A 20,281-nucleotide genomic window follows, 5' to 3' on the forward strand; every position below is an offset into this window, starting at 1 on the left:
CAAGATGTGACCAGGTGTTTCTGCTAGAGCGGTCATGAGTGCCGTCATGAGTGCCGTACGCGATGACATGTACAAAACAATCAAGCCGCAGTTTGAGTCTAACCTGCAGAGGATAAGAAGCTAATCAAAAAGCGGCATTGTATTTCGAAGCAATTAAGATGGCTAAAAATGGTTCAAATGGCTCTGAGCACTATGGGACTTAACGTCTGAGGTCATCAGTCCCCTAGAACTTAGAACTACTTAAACCTAACTAACCTAAGGATATCACACACATCCATGCCCGAGGTAGGATTCGAACCTGCGACCGTAGCAGTCGCACGGTTCCGGACTGCAGCGCCTAGACCCGCGTGGCCACCGCGGTCTGCGAAGCAATTAAGAACATCAACAAATAATGACGTGTGGATAATATTTTGTTGAGTTACGAATGGGATGAGGTGGGGAAATGCATGCAGCAGAGGCTGGTTATAACATTACAATTCAGTGCCTCAGGTATTTTTAGCTGCTGTGTTTGAAGAGTCTAAAACCTTTTTTTATTTTGTAACTATATCTATTTATGAACTTTGTCAGAAACTTGTGTGTATGAAATTTTACAGTATGCTTAAAGAATAGGTAAGCAAACAAGCTGGCAGTGACAGAGAAATTTAATTTATATGAAATACAAAAAATATCTTTCATATCATCGTTGACGCTCGAATGCGCCGTCATCGAAGTGAGGGCACAGGGGAGTTGCGAAGCATCTCTGGTGTGGTACAAACGTGTGTTTTGGGGCTCAAGTGCCAAATGGAAATTGTGCTGGAAGTGATGTTACAATATGTCGCAACGCAAAATATAAGTGAGCGGCCACGTGTAATGGCACAGTGCAATAACGTAAGGAAATTTTGGAAATAATGAAGAATACTGTGTTTCCCAAATCTACTCAAGTTACTCGCTAATCAAGAAGAGACTATTGTCAGTAATTAATTTTGTAGTAAGCATTCATCGCACCACAAGCAACTCATTGCAATATAAGATCCAACCAGTATTTGTATGGCTGTGTAACGGGCATGGCAGTGTATTAGTAATTTTTTTTAACATTAGGGCGTGTTTAGTTAAAACATACATTTTGCGCGTGAAACTTTATTGACTCAAGTTGTTAATCACCTACAGAGTTCTATCATCTCACCATAATTTCCGAGAAAGAAATAGGCGAAAGAATACAAGTTAAGTTAAATTTGGCGTTGATTTTCTATCAACTAATAAAGTTCAATAAACAGTGGTATTAACTATAGTTGTACGTATAGAATTGCACCAGTACTGCAGAAGATCAATTCAAACGTAAAGTGATTTCGATGCAGTTAATATTTCTATGACATAACTATGCTAACTCTCTTGTACTCAAAGTAATTTTATGATTTTATTTTGTGTTCTTCTGTTGATACAATGTGATGTGTCTACGTAACATTAGTGCTGACAAATAGTGTTGCCACGAGTGAAAGTTCTTACGGCATCATTTGAAAAGTAATCAGTATGGAACAGCAATTAAATTTGGTCACGATTAGGCAAACATACATCTACATCTACATCTATACTCCGCGAGCCACCTTACGGTGTGTGGCGGAGGGTACTTATTGTACCACTATCTGATCCCCCCTTCCCTGTTCCATTCACGAATTGTGCGTGGGAAGAACGACTGCTTGTAAGTCTCCGTACTTGCTCTAATTTCTCGGATCTTTTCGTTGTGATCATTACGCGAGATATATGTGGGCGGTAGTAATATGTTGCCCATCTCTTCCCGGAATGTGCTCTCTCGTAATTTCGATAATAAACCTCTCCGTATTGCGTAACGCCTTTCTTGAAGTGTCCGCCACTGGAGCTTGTTCAGCATCTCCGTAACGCTCTCGCGCTGACTAAATGTCCTCATGACGAATCGCGCTGCTTTTCGCTGGATCATGTCTATCTCTTCTATTAATCCAACCTGGTAAGGGTCCCATACTGATGAGCAATACTCAAGAATCGGACGAACAAGCGTTTTGTAAGCTACTTCTTTCGTCGATGAGTCACATTTTCTTAGAATTCTTCCTATGAATCTCAACCTGGCGCCTGCTTTTCCCACTACATCTACATCTACATCTACATTGATACTCCGCAAGCCACCCAACGGTGTGTGGCGGAGGGCACTTTACGTGCCACTGTCATTACCTCCCTTTCCTGTTCCAGTCGCGTATGGTTCGCGGGAAGAACGACTGTCTGAAAGCCTCCGTGCGCGCTCTAATCTCTCTAATTTTACATTCGTGATCTCCTCGGGAAGTATAAGTAGGGGGAAGCAATATATTCGATACCTCATCCAGAAACGCACCCTCTCGAAACCTGGCGAGCAAGCTACACCGCGATGCAGACCGCCTCTCTTGCAGAGTCTGCCACTTGAGTTTATTAAACATCTCCGTAACGCTATCACGGTTACCAAATAACCCAGTGACGAAACGCGCCGCTCTTCTTTGGATCTTCTCTATCTCCTCCGTCAACCCGACCTGGTACGGATCCCACACTGATGAGCAATACTCAAGTATAGGTCGAACGAGTGTTTTGTAAGCCACCTCCTTTGTTGATGGACTACATTTTCTAAGCACTCTCCCAATGAATCTCAACCTGGTACCCGCCTTACCAACAATTAGTTTTATACGATCATTCCACTTCAAATCGTTCCGTACGCATACTCCCAGATATTTTACAGAAGTAACTGCTACCAGTGTTTGTTCCGCTATCATATAATCATACAATAAAGGATCCTTCTTTCTATGTATTCGCAATACATTACATTTGTCTATGTTAAGGGTCAGTTGCCACTCCCTGCACCAAGTGCCTATCCGCTGCAGATCTTCCTGTATTTCGCTACAATTTTCTAATGCAGCAACTTCTCTGTATACTACAGCATCATCCGCGAAAAGCCGCATGGAACTTCCGACACTATCTACTAAGTCATTTATATATATTGTGAAAAGCAATGGTCCCATAACACTCCCCTGTGGCACGCCAGAGGTTACTTTAACGTCTGTTTTATGTGTTTTATGTGATCAAACAGATATCATTATCGTGAGTCATATAGTACAATAGAGTCTCTAAGAAGAGTTGCAACTCGTTGCATATTATTGGTTTTCATAATTATAATTTACATTTGCATTCCAAATTAACGCCTTCAGTGTTCATAGTATGCGCGCTTTCTACATCTAAGCTCCCGTGGATGCACCAGCCTGGTTACGCCCCTGACATGAGATATCGATGTTAACATCACTTGTCATGCTGCATCACAGTAACATAACCAGCATCATTGACTTCAATATCCAACATGTCGGAATGCCATTTGTACTGTAGAAGATCTGTGACTGGCTGTTGCTATACTTTATTTCGATCTGTAGACTATATTTGCCACGTGTCGCAGTTTTTAAATTGTTTAGAATTTCCAATAAACGAGTTTTTGTGTCACTTTTATATGTGTAAAATTGTCAAATCGTTAGATGGTATCCTATTTCACTGCTTATACAACTGTGTAGTATCTTAAGGGGGGCTGTAGCCGAAAACGTAAACATTTATTTAAAAAATCATTATAGCTATAATTATTAACGTATGGATCTCAAATTTTGCACGCGTAAGGCAAACGAGCTGTATTAACTACAAATATCAATTTTTAGTTTACTTATTGTCTTTTATAAAATGCCATAACTGAATTTCTAATCATATCATGAATTAGAAAATATTATTGTAGGTTCCTAGAAAGGTTTTACGCTAACCGAATGACTCTCATAAATTTAAGGAAAAAATTTGCAGAGTTTTGAACTTTGCACATTAAAAATGAAGTCCTTTTCTACATACAATCCACTAAATCAAAATGTAACCAAAGGATTGTATATTTGGACAGCAACATGTTTCAAACAGCTCCTGAAAAATCTTCTTTTTTCCTGTTTGTGTTCCCGATGTGATGTACCTTTCGGATTTATTGCTTTTATATTTTCGCTTTTTTCAAAGGCAAAGAGAAAAGATGAAGCGGTAGGTCAGCTTAGAGCCTGGGCCTACAGTCATGTATTTTTGATTTTCAAATTTTAAAAAACATAAGATGTTTTTCCTGATCCTCGGTAAGAGGAAGGACTCGCTCTCTGTTAATTAACGAAGGCAGACGCCCATTATTTTAGAGCGTAATCGGCGATAGGCATTTTGGTTGTGAGAATAAGTAAAAGGTCTGTATTTTTTATGTGCCTAGAAGGAAGAATATAGTATTATTTCACCAGTGAAAAATTGAGTCTTTATTCCAAGTAGTACTGCAGTATATTAAAATCCAAGAAGCCCACCTGCGTACTTCAGAGTTATTACGAAGACCCGATTATAACAGTAATGAAGAATACGGTCAAGATTTTGTAGGTGGATACGGCGATCGGTTGCAGTATTATTAATTGGTAAGCATAAATCTACAACAAGAGAGACACTATTTCGTTTATGTGGAACTAATATGAAAACATTCTTTATCCATTTACAGGCATAGCTCAGCTTATTGTGCTTGTCCGACACGCCAAAAAGTTAGTCTCATTATTTCCATATATCTAAAAACTTCATTTATTTTTTTGTATTATATTATACCGGCCGCGCAGCACGTGGGAACAGCTGTTGTGGAAGTTTTGTCCCTTTTACTCCTTTGACACGGAACCTTCGGTTCCATAACAGCATTGGTGTGAGGATGAGTTCACATGATAAAGTGATCTATTTTTCACACCAGATGATGGAACTGCAACTTTACTGAAACCAGTTGAGTACTCAATACAAGATTGAGGATCAAGCAAATGTCTTGCGGTTTTCTTCATTTTTCCAAATTTCCCCCAACAGACAGAAAAAAGTTGTTGAAAGTTTCTGCGCTTTCGGGGCTGTTTTCGATTAGTTCATTATCTACTTTTAAAAAGACTTCTTTATTTTCATTATCTGTTTTTCCTGCCTCATTTTCTTTACTATGTTCCAGTTTCCATCTTGCTGCTAGAGGAACTCATTTTTTTCTTGGAAATACATTTGTTTGGATGCTCTGACGACTATAATTTTACCGTATAGTTCGTAATGTGATATAACCCTGTAATCATCTGTGTTGATTAATGTCAAATGGACCCTTCTCACAGTTTTTCATGGTATTCTGATACTATTTGTTATACAGGGTTTAGGTGCTTTTAATATGCTTTAATTTTCTAATTATCTACGATTGCGTTACGGAATACATTTTTCATTTACACCAGGAGTCTGGTGCACATCTTTCCAGTCTGGGTTTCTCAAATTGGTCTAGAGTTCCCCAGTTCGTTTTTCGTTCATTATCCTTGTTGTTTACAGTTCTTTTTTTATTTCATGTACTCTGACACTGAACGTCAGTTGTGATGTCAATAGTTCCTCAAAAAGACCATGACTTGAAGTATCAATAGCAGAAACAACGTCGATATGCTTTTGCGTGAGGTTGGACAAAGCGATACTGTCGGTGTAAATTTTTCCGGATTTAAAACAGGGGAAATGGTTTTCCGAACTGTAACACAGTAATATGACAGTGCTTACCAGTTGTCTGTAGTGTTGATCAATAAAGGCGGCGGTGCTTGTGGTCGCAGAAGAGGTGCGTCGGTTGAGGGAGTAGGATCGGGAACAGTTTCAGTGCACTTGTAGCTTCTGTACTCGTAGCGGATAGCGTGGCTGTCATCTGACAAGATTTACACACAGAAATATAAATACTATTAACTCCCTTCAATAAAACATTTCTTCGCATGTGACCGTGTCGTAATGCTGTTCTGCAACAGTAACGTTAAGAAATTGTAGCAAGTGTCCATCAACAGTGTACATATACAGCATCCCTATGACGACCAATTACAATAACGGTCGAAACATAGGTCTCCAACACAACGTGACGACCACGTCACACATACCTGAGAAAAGTACTACAGAAAATGAGAATGGCTGCAGATGCTCATCCTTAAATAAATGTATTCTCTCCTTTTATTTCAATATTTAGCTATATTTGTGTTTTTTTCATCAAATATAAGTATTCGAACTCACAACACTCCATTTTCAAGCGGTTCATGTGCCTTCATAGCCATAAACATTACCAGTGATGAGTAGTTTCTTCACATTTTGATATGTTTTATGGCGTTCGTCTCTTCTCGGACTCTTTTGCCTGAGGGGAAAGAATAGTACTTACTTTCCTCTGTGAACGTTTCAATTAATTTCTTACGTTGACTAAATGATCAACGTCACAACCTTACTCCATCAATCCGCAAAAACCAATCTGTTATTTGCCACTCTGAATGATAGGAATGTCACACAAAGTGCTAAGTTCTGCAGTGCGCAGCTTTTCCGTAGTTCTACTAGTTCTGCCAGCTTAAGCTAGATATTAGCATAATTCATCGTCATGTGTTCAATAGCCGCGCGTGGTAGCAGCACGGTCTTGGTCGTCTTGTTACGGTTCGCGGGGCTCCCCCCGTCGGAAGTTTGAGTCCTTCCTTGGGCATGGGTGTGTGTGTTGTCCTTAGCGTAAGCTAGTTTAATTTAGATTAAGTAGTGTGTAAGCCAGCGACCGATGACCTCACCAGTTTGGTCCCAATAAAAAAAACAAATCGGTTTTAAAAATCTAGTACACTTTTGCAGTGAACAATGTTGTAACATGTGGATCATTTACGTAACTGTCTTAAGCAGCTTATTTTCACATGCTCTCTCTCTCACTTACACACACACACACACACACACACACACACACACACACACACACGTTCACACACACAGTATGAAATTTGGAGTCAGAAATTCTTCTATGAAGTATAAGACGTTGTCAAGCAGACGTGATTTCAGGCAGTGCTAATTTTTTAAGGGGGGATCAGAGAGTCTCCGTTAGAAGGCCGTACAGTCCGGAATCGATATGCCAACCACGCAAAATCGCAGTGAGCATTGAGGCAATCATGGTAATCATCCCACCGACGCACCATTTTGAAGATACCCGTTTCTAAAACATTGTGTCCTGCTGCACATCATCGTCCGACGGGAATCACCGATCATCCAAGGCCTTTTATAACAGACCGAAGGCGTCCTAATCACGTGGACAGAGATCGTGGCTATAGGATGTGTAGTCAAATGTCTATCCACTGGAACTGGAGTAACTTCTCTGCCCTTCCCAGATCGACCGTTGTCTTGTGCCGAACAGCGATCAGTACGGAACTTGCAGCTACATTCTACAACAGTGATTTTGGACAGATATGCCGCCCCATACAGATTCTTCGTTCTCCGATGTATATCTACCAGTGATTGTCCTTCGGCAGCGAAGAAACGAATAAAGGCACGCTGGTCCTCTTTGGACGCATTTGGTATTAACGACGTCATAGTTTACCGCAAGCAGGTCAGAAAGAAGCTAATGCTACACTGATCCCTTGCCCTCATGTCAGTGATTGTATACTCTGCATCGGAGCTGCCCTTCCACTAAGCTGCAGTAACGTCTTCAAACGGAAACTTTTTGATCGCCCTTCATAATTACTATTAAATTCTGTGCCACGTTCAGGCTGGGTGTGAGCCATTTTTCGTCTGGTATGCCACACCGAGCCCTATGGATCACAGCAATTATACGATGTTACAGTACCTGTGTCGTTAAGTAGTGGGATGTAATGTTTCTTAGGACATGCATGCACGTACAGGTTATGACGCAGGATCTGGAAGTTTGGGTATAGCCGTTAGCAGTGCACAAATAACCAAAGTGGTTAAAGCGACTGCTCGCGTAAAGTGGGAAATCCGGTTTTGACTTCCCGTCAGGCACAAATTTTCACTGTCGTCATTCCATTATGCACCTGATGGTTCCTGTACTAATATACCGGGTGATCAAAAAGTCAGTATAAATTTGAAAACTGAATAGATCACGGAATAATGTAGATAAAGAGGTACAAATTGACACACATGTTTGAAATGACATGGGGATTTAATAGAACCAAAAAAAAAAAAAATACAAAAGTTCAAAAAATGTCCGACAGATGGCGCTTCATCTGATCAGAATAGCAATAATTAGCATAACAAAGTGAGACAAAGCAAAGATGATGTTCTTTACAGGAAATGCTCAATATGTCCACCATCATTCCTCAACAATAGCTGTAGTCGAGGAATAATGTTGTGAACAGCACTGTAAAGCATGTCCGCAGTTATGGTGAGACATTGGCGTCGGATGTTGTCTTTCAGCATCCTTAAAGATGTCGGTCGATCACGATACACTTGTGACTTCAGGTAACCCCAAAGCCAATAATCGCGTACACTGAGGTCTGCGGACCTGGGAGGCCAAGCATGACGAAAGTGGCGGCTGAGCACACGATCATCACCAAACGACGCGCGCAAGAGATCTTTCAGCGTCTAGCAATATGGAGTGGAGCGGCATCCTGCATGAACATCGTACGTTCCAGCAGGTGTTTATCAGCCAGGCTGGGGATGATGCGATTCTGTAACATATCGGCGTACCTCTCACCCGTCACGGTAGCAGTTACAAAGCCAGAATCACGCATTTCCTGGAAGAAAAAAGGCCCGATAACGGTAGATGTGGTAAATCCAACCCATACCGTGACTTTCTCATCGTGCAATGGAGTTTCCACGACACTTCTATGATTTTCGATAGCCCAAATTCTGCAGTTGTGGGCGTTGACAGACCCTCGGAGCGTGAAATGAGATTCGTCGGTCCACAACACGTTACTCAGCCAATCGCCATCCTCCGCCATCTTTTGAAACGCCCACACCGCAAATGCCCTCCTCTTCACTAAATCACCAGGTAACAGTTCATGATGCCGATGGAGTTTGTACGCGTAGCATCGGAGGGTACGCCTAAGTGCCAGCCAAACAGTAGTGTATGGAATGCCGGTGCGACGTGCGACTGCACGAGCGCTGACTTCCCCGTGCATAGACGAACCCGCTACAGTCTCAATTTATTCCTGAACTGTCTCAGCAGCATTACGCCTTGTGCTCGGTCAGCCACTACAGAGTCTATCGTATAAACAACCCCGTGGCTCCGAACTTGGAAATCATTCTCGCCACAGCTGCATTTGTCAACGGTTCTTTACCCGTTCGAATCCCCTTCCTATGGCGGTAGGATCGTAACGCTGAACTAGCACATACCCCATTCTGATAATACAGCTTCACTAAAAGGGCCTTTTCAGGTAACGTCAACATGCTGCGACTGCTGGCGCATCTGATTCTCTCTCACATTACAGCTCCTTTTATACACGATTGTCATGCGCAGTCACTGACGTTTTGCTGTTCAGCACCATCTGTCGGACATTTTGTGAACTTTTTTTGGTTCTAATAAAATCCCATGTCATTCCACGCATGTGTGTCAATTTTTACCTCTCTATCTACATTATTCTGTGGTTTATTAAGTTTTCAAATTTATACTGACTTTTTGATCACCCGGTATTTCATGTACAGCCGTCTACGCCACGTGATGCCCCATCCCTTCTCCTGTCAGCCACAACGTGTGCAGATAGGTCGCAGAATTACTGCCGGTAGTTACTGTATAATCCTGTAAACCAGCAATTTGGGTCCAGGGCTGTCTCATAAAGTTCCTTTTCAGTTGTAGTCGCTGAATACACACAGACGACGGAGGTAACACGTCATTTCGCACTTGAGTGGCTCAGTATGCAGCTTAAAGAAAAACAGGAGCGGCTGGATGCTCGGCCTGCCCCCGGCCGCGGAGCGTCTACAGCAGGCGTGTAGCGCCGCGGGCGAGCCAGCCGCCCCCGCCACCGCCCCCGCCGCCGCCGCCGCCGCCGCGCGGCTGCGCGTGACACGCCTCATTTCACGCGCCGCCGCTCCCGTGCCTCCGCCGCCCCGCTGCCCCCGAGAAGTCCTCGTCCAGCTTGTTTTCAATTTACTGGCGCGCCACCGCGGCCGGTTGGAAAGCGACTCTAGTCTCAGGCGGTTTAGCGCCCAAGTCGTTTCAGCGAAAAGCTGGCTGCGAGTGCCGAAACTAGTTAGGCTGACTGCGAGAGTTGCCGTCCTCTACCATACAGAGGTCGTCGCTAGAGATCAGGAAGTAGTTTCGCATATCGCATTAAACTCGCCAGCGAGTCCTGCGTCGTCGTCTGGGAATTCGCCAGCGAGTCCTGCGTCGTCGTATGGGAGCTCGCCGTCTCCGTGTGCCTGTAGAGTCGACTCGTGGATCTCCGCCGCGGCCCACTCGCCCCCTGAGTCTGTTGTCGTGAGCAAGTGGACTCCAGTCACTCATTAAAGAGAACGAACTCACGAGTTTTCAAGTTTAACCGTGGACTCGCGGCATTCCCGCTGCATATACAGCTGATTTTAAAGAAATTTCCGCCATTAAGCTGTAAATTACTATTCATTTACTTCACACAGTCATGATTTTGGCTTTGCACTCTTTCTCAACAGCAAGGTGAAATTTCATAAAATCGACCAGTGTGAGTGACAGAAGTAAGTTTTATACAAGTATAACAACCGATCGGTTAGTAGTGAATATACATACATACATTTATAAAAATAAAAGTTCTTCGAGCAGTACTGTAAATTTATTTTAATATCATAAAACAATTAAGACAATGTCTAACAACTATGTTGACATAAACATACACTATGTGATCAAAAGTATCCGGACACACCCAAAAACATACGTTTTTCATATAAGGAGCATTGTGTTGCCATCTACTGCCAGGTACTCCATATCAGTGACCTTAGCAGTTATTACACATCGTGACAGAGCAGAATGGGGCGCTCCGCGGAACTCACGGACTTCGAAAGTGGTCAGGTGATTGGGTGTCTCTTGTATCATACGTCTGTAGGCGAGATTTCTACACTCCTAAACATCCCTAGGTCTATTGTTTCCGACGTGACAGTGAAGTGGAAACGTGAAGGGACACGTACAGCACAAAAGCGTACAGGCCGACCTCGTTCATTGAGTAGCCGGCCGGTGTGACCGTGCGGTTCTAGGCTCTTCAGTCCGGAACCGCGCGACTGCTACGGTCGCAGGTTCGAATCCTGCCTCGGGCATTGATGTGTGTGGTGACCTTAGGTTAGTTAAGTTTAAGTAGTTCTAAGGGACTGATGACCTCAGATGTTAAGTCCCATAGTGCTCAGAGCGATTTGAACCATTTCTTTCGCCGTTGACTGACAGAGACTCAGTACCGGATGACGCCACTGATAAGATGTCACCGCGCCAGTTATCAGCGCCGTTGCGCAACAGGATGTGAATTTTCCAGCAACACGCTCCTAGTAATACTAGGGAGCGTGTTGCCCAGCCCATTTGAATCGCGCGCCACAGCCTCGTTCTGTGGCTAAGTCCCACTCAAGGTCACACGCCTTACACAGCGGCATACGGTGAACGCACACAACAATAGCAGCCGCAGCTGCTGGCTCATTCGACTCGAGGCAGCCGCAGCGAGCAGACAGCCATGCCGTACTGACACAGAAGATACATGAGGAGGAGCAGACTTCCAGTTTACAAGACAGTGGACACGTTTTCAATTATACCAAATGAGACTGGTCAACAGGAGCTACTGCAAGGACCTATTACTTTTGTTGGTTGCAAGATTCAATTTTCTTGTACTACAACAGAAGTAGTTAGTGGTAATTCATGGTTAACAATTGCTATTGTGAGAGGTACTGACAAACCTCTTCAAGGATTGGAGGCCTACAATGAGAGAGATATTATTTCTTATCGCTCTTTTGCAGTCGGAGTTGTACCTAGCAGGGATTATGGAACATGTGTTGCTTCCCACTGTTGAAGAGCGATTCGGGGATGACGACTGCATCTTTCAACGCGTTGGAGCACCTCTTCATAATGTGCGGCATGTGGCGGAGTGGTAAAACAACAATAACATCCCTGTAAGGGACTGACCTGCACAGAGTCCTGAGCTGGATCCTACAGAGGACATTTTGGATGCTTTAGAACGTCGACTTCGTGCCAGGCCTCACCAACCGACATCGATACCTCTCCTCAGTGCACCACTCCATAAAGAAGGGGCTGCCAATCCCCAAGAAACCTTCCAGCACCTGATTGAACGTAAGCCGGCGAGACTGGAAGCCGTCATCAAGGCTAAGGGTGAGGCAACACCACATTGAATACCAGTATTACCGTTGGAGGGTGCCAAGAACTTGCAAGTCATTTTCAGCCAGGTGTCCGGATACTTTTGATCACATAGCGTACTTTCGAGGCGGTGCCGAGTCTGTAACGACAGTACCAGAATACGTGACATGGGGATGAAGTACAATCTCTAAATGGTGATCAGTTATTGAAATAAATTACACAAGTGAACAATTATCTACAAAACTCGCTGTTAGCACATAAAAGCTAGTTGCCATGACCAAATGAATACAGAAATAATGCACTATTTGTCGCTGGGAAATAAAAGTGACGTTGCTCTCTACGACATTTTCATTTGAAGCAGCACATATGTTTTCTCACGGTGGAGGAGGAATAATACGATAATAACAATGCAACAATTTTGTTTGAATTGGCCAAATTTGTGCTTTTTCCGTCTGAAGAGTAGACACGAGCGTAAAATTTATTCCAGACAACACTACTACTCTAATGGAAAACATTTACATTTCTGTACTTTCCATCAACCAATTCTCGTCTTATAAACCCCCACAGACTCACTAAACACATGTTCGTTAAAGGCCATTTCATCATCACCATCAAAGATTTGACCTTGTCAGTGCTACTTAACAGCAGCAGCTGGTGTTCTCATCTGCCATACTAATTGTAAGTCACTACCAGCCTTGCATCCCTACATGCTTCAGTAAGCGAGAACGAGTCGACTAGTATTAAGCGACCGCAGCGCCACCGTTTTCAGACTCGTCATAGTCGTGAAACTATATCGGGATCGAAGGAAGTCCGTTACACTGATGTACTCTAAACAAATTTTAACTATGCAGCCCGAATACTAGACTCGTGCTCGCTCCTTTTCTGATCCGTAGTACCGAAATGAGTCTGTGCTACAGTTATAACAGTGAGGAATACTTAGTGACAGTTGAAAATTTTTACCAAACCGGAACACGTAATCGAATCTCCTCTATCGTGAGTCAGTTGTGTAAATAGGATGACTGGTGTCCAAGACAATCTTAGATTTGTCCCTGTCCCTCCCGTCTACTGTCGAAGCCTCCCCAGTCTCTTTTAATTGTCTTCGCTGCTTAGCCCGTTTGGCTCAAATGGTTCAAAAGGGTCTGAGCACTACGGGACTTAACTGCTGCGGTCATCAGTCGCCTAAAAATTAGAACTACTTAAACCTAACCAACCTAAGGACATCCCACACATCCATGCCCGAGGCAGGATTCGAACTTGCGACCGTAACGGTCGCGCGGTTCCAGACTGTAGCACCTAGAACCGCTCGGCCACTACGGCCGGCTTAGCCCGTTTATTCTTTTTGTAACGCTATGGGCTGTGTGCGAGGAAGTGGTTCTCTGTTGAAGCAGGAGAGTAAGTGAAGGAGATGAAGGCAGCCAGTTGATCAGGCGCAGTTACTGCTCCAACAGAAGGTGGTTGGTGGTAGCAATGGCGAGTGATGAGCCTGTGGCTGGGACTTGCTGGTGGGTGCCTTTACCTCTGCTAACTGAACGTCACCTTTTCTTTTACATTTTTCTCTATATTATTCTTGTCAGAAATTTGGCTCTTAAGAAGAGTGTGCGATAACTCTCGCACTTACCAGTCCAACCTATCTTCCGAATAGTGTGACTGCTGTCTTTCCGAAAATCTCATGGTGTGTCACCAATCTCATAGATTGTACACATAATCTTTAACAGTCGCTTGGTTGCCGTTTCCCCAATGGTTTTAGAAATGAACGTTACTTACGCCTTCTGCCTTATTTAGTTGCAAGTTTTCCAAAGCTCTGTGAAACTCTGACTGTAATACTGGATCCCCTATGTCGACCTCCATTTGTTATTCTTTCACGTACCTCTAACGTTCTTAAATCTAACTGATCATGATCTAATACATCTCAGTATTCCCTTCTGTTCTTCTCCATATTATAAAAATAGCATTGACGCCAAACAGCCACGCTGCAAGCCCAAAGTAACACAAGAAGACGAAAAACATCTCCAGCGAAATCCATTGACCAGTTGTATGTGAAATGTGCATGAAGACACAAACAGACTACCAAGCAAATAAATTTTCTCCTTAAGGGCCTAACCCATTTCATCATTATTCTTAATGAAAAAGACATGCAAATTATGTTGATGGCTGTGTGCTGCTATTGCTGATACTATGGTGTTGTAATTTAGATAAGAGGGAATAAATTCCTTGCAACCAATATTAAAGTTGCTTCGTTTTGATTTATGAGGCGACAACATAATAAATCCAGCTCATCATCTTCACAAAGCAGCCTGAGCATGTTTCAAAGTCGTGCAAAAATGAGTGTCGTATTTTTCTGGTTATGCAGGAATGTATTTGGCTGTTGTGAGTTCACAAAATTTTCCAGATTTATTAAAATTGTTTCTTTTCATTCCGTGTGTGGGATATGGGGTAATAAGAGGACTTTCAGCGTATATTGTTTTCAGATTTGAGTAGGGTACTGCCTTTTAGTTGTTGATTCGTTAAGGTAAGTTACTTCGTGTTAGCGATACTTAATATTTAAAGTTGTTGGCTACAGTCAATCTTGCAATCTGTTTGAAAACTTTGACTCAGCAATCGTGTGTTTTATTCAGATTAGCGATTGTTAGAATTTATTTTCAGTCTTAAAACCAATTTCTGTACATGCAAAATTCGTAATTGCAGAGGGAACGTTTGACTGTAATTCAATGAACGGGGCTTAACTGCTAAGGTCATCAGTCCCTAAGCTTACGCACTACTTAACCTAAATTATCCTAAGGACAAACACCTTCGCCGGGAGCAGCCGCACAGTCCATGACAGCAGAGCCTTGACCGCTCGGCTCACGTATTTCAGAAGCTCCTATACAGTTAATTCATTTTTGTAACTACTAATAACGGGCGGGCGGTCAAACAGGCCGTTTTGAAACCTCCACCAGCGATACCAATTTATTCACGGCGATATAAAGAAATAAAACATACATTTACAATGCTTACAATTTAAAATGCCCATCACTTGAAAATGAGATCACGTATATGGCCGCCGTTTTCCTTCCTATACTTTTAAGTCTTTTACGGAAATTAGACATCACATCTTGCACGACTGACACTAGAATTCGATTAACTCCCTCTGTATTTCACCCTTAAGTTCCTGGTAGTGCGTGGTGGGTCACACAGGAAGATCTGAGATTTCAAATGACCCCAAAGGAAGGAATCACGTGCTAAGGGGGATCTTGGAAGTCAGGAAATGTCCCTGATCACGGAGATGGGATCACAAGAGAGGATGTTCTGTAGCACATTAATGGGATGCCGCATGGTATGGCATTAGATCCCGTCTTGTTGGAAGAATGTGTTTGCAGTTACAGGAAGATCAGCAAGCTAGTTCATGAGCCCACGCGAATAGGAAACAGTTGTGAAATCAAACTTGATCTCTTAGCAACAAATAATCCTGAGTTACTAACGAGCATCAAAATCGATACAGGGATTAGTGAACACAGGGTTGTCATAGCGTGACTGAATATTGTAACCCCCAAATCCTCCAAAAATAAACGAAAAATATACCTATTCAAAATAGCAGATAAAAATTCACTTGACACCTTCCTGATAGACAATCTCCAACTTAATAATATAAGTGCAGCCCACATGTGGCTTGAATTCCAAGAAATAGTATCTGCAGCAATTGAGAGATTTTTACCAAATAAATTAAAAAATGACGGAGCTGATTTACCTTGGTACACAAAACGGGTCAGAACACTGTTGCAGAAACAATCATGCCAAATTTAAACAGACGCAAAATACTCAAGATTGGCGATCTTTTACAGAAGCTCGAAATTTAGCGCGGACGTAAATGCGAGATGCTTATAACAGTTTCCACAACGAATTTCTGTCTCGAAACCTGGGAGAAAATCCAAGGAGATTTTGTACGTATGTGAAGTATGTTAGCGGCAAGAAACAATCAATGCTTTCTCTGCGCGATAGCGATATCGATTATAACGAAGACAGTGCTACCAAAGCAGAGTCACTAAACACAGCCTTCCGAAATGCCTTCACAAAAGAAGACGAAGTAAATATTCCAGAATTCGAATCAAGAACAGCTGCCAACATGAGTAACGTAGAAGTAAATATCTTCAGACTAGTGGAGCAACTTAATTCGTTTAATAAAAGCAAGTCTTCTGGTCCAGATTGTATACCAATTACGTTACTTTCAGAGTATTCTGGTACATTTGCTCCATACTCCGTTCACTGGACGAAAGATCAGTACCCAAAAATTGGAAAGTTGACAGGTCACACCAATATTCAAGAAAGGTAGTAGGAGTAATCAACTTAATTATAGACCCATATCGTTAACGTCGATATGCAGCAGGATTTTGGAACATATTTTGTGTTCGAACATTATGAATTACCTCGAAGAAAACGGTCTATTGACACACAGTCAACAAGGGTTTAGGAAACACCGTTCTTGTGAAATGCAACTAACTCTTCATTCGCATGAAGTGTTGAGTGCTATTGAGAAGGAATTTCAGATCGATACCGTATTTATAGACTTCTGGAAGGCTATTGACACGGTACCACACAAGCGGCTTGTAGTGAAATTTCGTACTTATGGAATATCGTCTCAGTTTTGTGACTGGATTTGTGATTTCCTGTCAGAGAGGCCACAGTTCGTAGTAACTGACGGAAAGACATCGAGTAAAACAGAAGTGATATCTGGCGTTCCCCAAGGTAGTTTTATAGGCCCTTTGCTGTTCGTTATCTACCATATAAATGGTTTGGGAGACAATCTGAGCAGCCGTCTTAGTGTTTGGAGATGACGCTGTCGTTTATCGACTAATAAAGTCATCAGAAGATCAAAGCAAATTGCAAAACGATTTAGAAAAGACATCTGAATGGTGCGAAAAGTGGCTGTTGGCCCTAAATAACGAAAGTGTGAGGTCGTCCACGTGAGTGCTAAAAGGTATTCGTTAAACGTCGATTACACGATAAATCAGTCTAATCTGAAGGCCTTAAATTCAACTAAATACCTAGGTATTACAATTACGAGCAACTTAAAATGGAAGGAACACATATAAAATGTTGTGGGGAAGGCTAACCAAAGACTACGTTTCATTGGCAGAACACTTAGAAAATGTGACAGACCATCTAAGGAGACTGCCTACACTACGCTTGTCCGTCCTCTTTTAGAATACTGCTGCGCGGTGTGGGATCCTTACCAGATAGGACTGACGTAGTATAACGAAAGAGTTCAGAGAAGGGCAGTACGTTTTGTATTATCACGAAATATGGGAGAGAGTGTCACTGAAATGATACACGATTTGAGCTGGACATCATTAAAAGACAGGCGTTTTTCGTTGCGATGGAATCTTCTCACGAAATTCCAATCACCAACTTTTTCCTCCGAATGCGAAAATATTATACTGACACCGACCTACATAAGGAGAAACGATCACCACGATAAAATAAGGGAAATCAGAGCTCGTACGGAAAGATATAGGCGTCCTTTCTTTCCGCGCGCTATACGAAATTGGAATAATAGAAAATTGTGAAGGTTGTTCGATGAACCCTCTGCCAGGCACTTAAATGTGATTTGCAGAGTATCCATGTAGATGTAGATCGTATTCAAAACAGTAAGGCCGCATTATTCCAAGCGATGATACGCCACACCCCACTACTAGGTTCTGACTGTGAGGTGGCGCTTGATCAAGTATTTAAGGTCTTTACGAGACTAGTATCTAAAGTTTTGCTTGTTAACAAAGCTTAACACATTGAAATTGGCGTCATCACTCACAATCAGATTATCGCACAAGCCTGGGTTGTCGCTCGTGAGTTCCAGTAGTTCCCTGCCAAAGCGTAATCCCTTTGGGAGGTCCGCCGCTTTCGGTTATTGGACTATCTGAATTCTGTATGGGTGCTATTACAGTTCCCTGTGCAATATTCGCTGTGCAGTGCGATCCGCTATGTCAGATTACAGCATATGCTTGCCTTCAGAACGCCTGCGACTTCTTTCACTCTTGAAACTTTCCTTGGTGTGCAAACACGTTTTGCCCGCATCTCGTGGTCGTGCGGTAGCGTTCTCGCTTCCCACGCCCGGGTTCCCGGGTTCGATTCCCGGCGGGGTCAGGGATTTTCTCTGCCTCGTGATGGCTGGGTGTTGTGTGCTGTCCTTAGGTTAGTTAGGTTTAAGTAGTTCTAAGTTCTAGGGGACTTATGACCATAGCAGTTGAGTCCCATAGTGCTCAGAGCCATTTGAGCCAAACACGTTTTGCACTTCTGCCCCTCTCACGCACCGTTTCACTCATTCCCTCTAAGTTCTGCACCCACGCTTTGATAGCATGTGTCGACGGGACTAGTGCGTGACATGCGAGATTGTATTGAGCCCGAAACACACGGTGCGCGGCCAGGTAGCTGTAGCAGCAAGAGAGCGTTGTCCGCCGATGCTCGACGCCATTTCTACTTAACGTCAGTATTAGGGTCAGTGGTAAAGATTTATTGTCCCGATGGCATCACTCCTCTTTTCTGATTGCTAACGTAACGTGCTATTTGCATGGTTGCCAAATAGCTTGTTTCACTCCAGCGCCTGGTTTATAAAGAGACAAATAGAAACCGATTTTCTGTTCGTGAGATTCATAAGTTTCCAGTACTCTGTTAACATTCGTCGCTGACTGTGCACCGTTTCTGAAATGTTTCAAGGTTCGTATGCCTTATAAGAATATAGATAGTGCGCCAGCAGTTAACAGAAATTGCAAATATTGTTAAAAGCAAAGGCTCACTGAAATGTAGTAGATACAGCAACTTTCAATTATTTACATTTGTGAAACCAAAGCTGCCAAGACCTAAATGTTTAGCTGTTACGTCGACACTCCCTTAAGGCGGCTACGAGCACAGCGGAGTCGTTTTTCTCGAGGAGTCGGGCTTGATAAAATATATCGTCGGCAATAAATGTCAGCATTAGATGGCGGCACTAAATTTATACCCGTGCGGTGTGGATGACAGGTGGCGGCAGTGAAGTAAAACACGTGACCCTGCCGTGGTGCGACAGTTACTGTGAACATAATGAGCTGCTGCTGATGACCTGACTGTAATAAACTGAAGAGAGACTTTCTCACATACACTCTCGTTTTTCAAAAACATTTAGTTTACAGTGGTGCACTATTTTCAGTGGCGTGGGACAGGACACGACAACACGACACACGAATGCAAGCAAACCATTCAGCATCAATTTTAACAAATATTTACCAGATAAGTTTCATTACGAATATAATATCATACTACATCAGCTCAGCTACGCCGTCAAGTGACATTGCAGAGTCAGTATGAACTGATGAAGACCTGCTACTCTTCATTGGATCTACGTGTACTGTGGCTTAAGAAGCCATGGGCTACACTCACATCTACAACTACTCAAATTCCATAGTCAACCCGTCGAGGGTGAAGCACAGCGTTATTCAAAAAGTATGAGGCAAAAATATAGCTGATGAAGCTGAATTATTATTTACTCACTGTTACCGGCCACGCTTTGCTGTGGCTCAATCTGATGGAATGGAGAAGAGAGCATAGAAAAACCAACGTTTCTAATGAGTATAGGAACTGATATACGTCCTGATCTTTTTTCCTCCCTGTTTCCGTCCATCTGCTTCTCCCCTCTCTTTGTCCATCTCATCCTCCCCCTCCCCCACCTCTCTATCCACCACCTCCTCCATCCTCTCTCTGCCCATCTGCTCCTCCCCCATCCTTCTCCACCTCCTCCTGCCCCACTCTCTCCAGGTCTCTCCGTCCATCTTAGGCTCCTTCCTCTTTCTTTCTCCTGTTGCCCTCTTTCTCTCTCTCCCGCCTCTCTCTATCCATCTCATCTCACTCTCCATCCTCCCCTGCCCTTCTCTCTGTTTGTCTCCGCCTTGACGCTTTCTATCTCTACTTCACCCCACCCCTCTGTCCATCTGACTTCTCCCATCACCCTTTGAGTCTTGTTTGTCGTTATTCCATATTCACATTTTGTACTGATATTCTAATCATAAGCTGATATGACATTGATATACTATTTATTCTGTTTGATAACAAAGTTTCACTATATAAATATATACATATATTAAAAATAGTTCTATGAAATATGCGTGTATTTGAATGCACTGTTGTGTCAAAATTTCAAAGGAACCCGCAAAGTACTTTCCAAGACTTACATTCAGGTGACGACAGTCATGGTATAGAGATATATATACATATACAGATGGCGGTAGTATCGCGTGCACGAGA

At 42.9% G+C, this 20,281-nt stretch overlaps 1 protein-coding gene across 1 annotated transcript in view; it reads left to right on the forward strand.

Moving 5' to 3' along the window:
- The first annotated feature begins 9,667 nt into the window (after positions 1-9,667).
- LOC126422037 (sodium/calcium exchanger 3-like) overlaps positions 9,668-20,281 on the forward strand; it is a 373,893-nt gene continuing 363,279 nt past the window's right edge. Inside the window, exon 1 of the mRNA XM_050087241.1 lies at positions 9,668-9,891. Within this exon, the coding sequence (XP_049943198.1) occupies positions 9,668-9,891 (224 nt within the window). The remainder of the gene's footprint in view (positions 9,892-20,281) is intronic.

The sequence above is a fragment of the Schistocerca serialis genome, chromosome 1 (genome assembly GCF_023864345.2).
Source record: "Schistocerca serialis cubense isolate TAMUIC-IGC-003099 chromosome 1, iqSchSeri2.2, whole genome shotgun sequence".
Taxonomy (NCBI): domain Eukaryota; kingdom Metazoa; phylum Arthropoda; class Insecta; order Orthoptera; family Acrididae; genus Schistocerca; species Schistocerca serialis.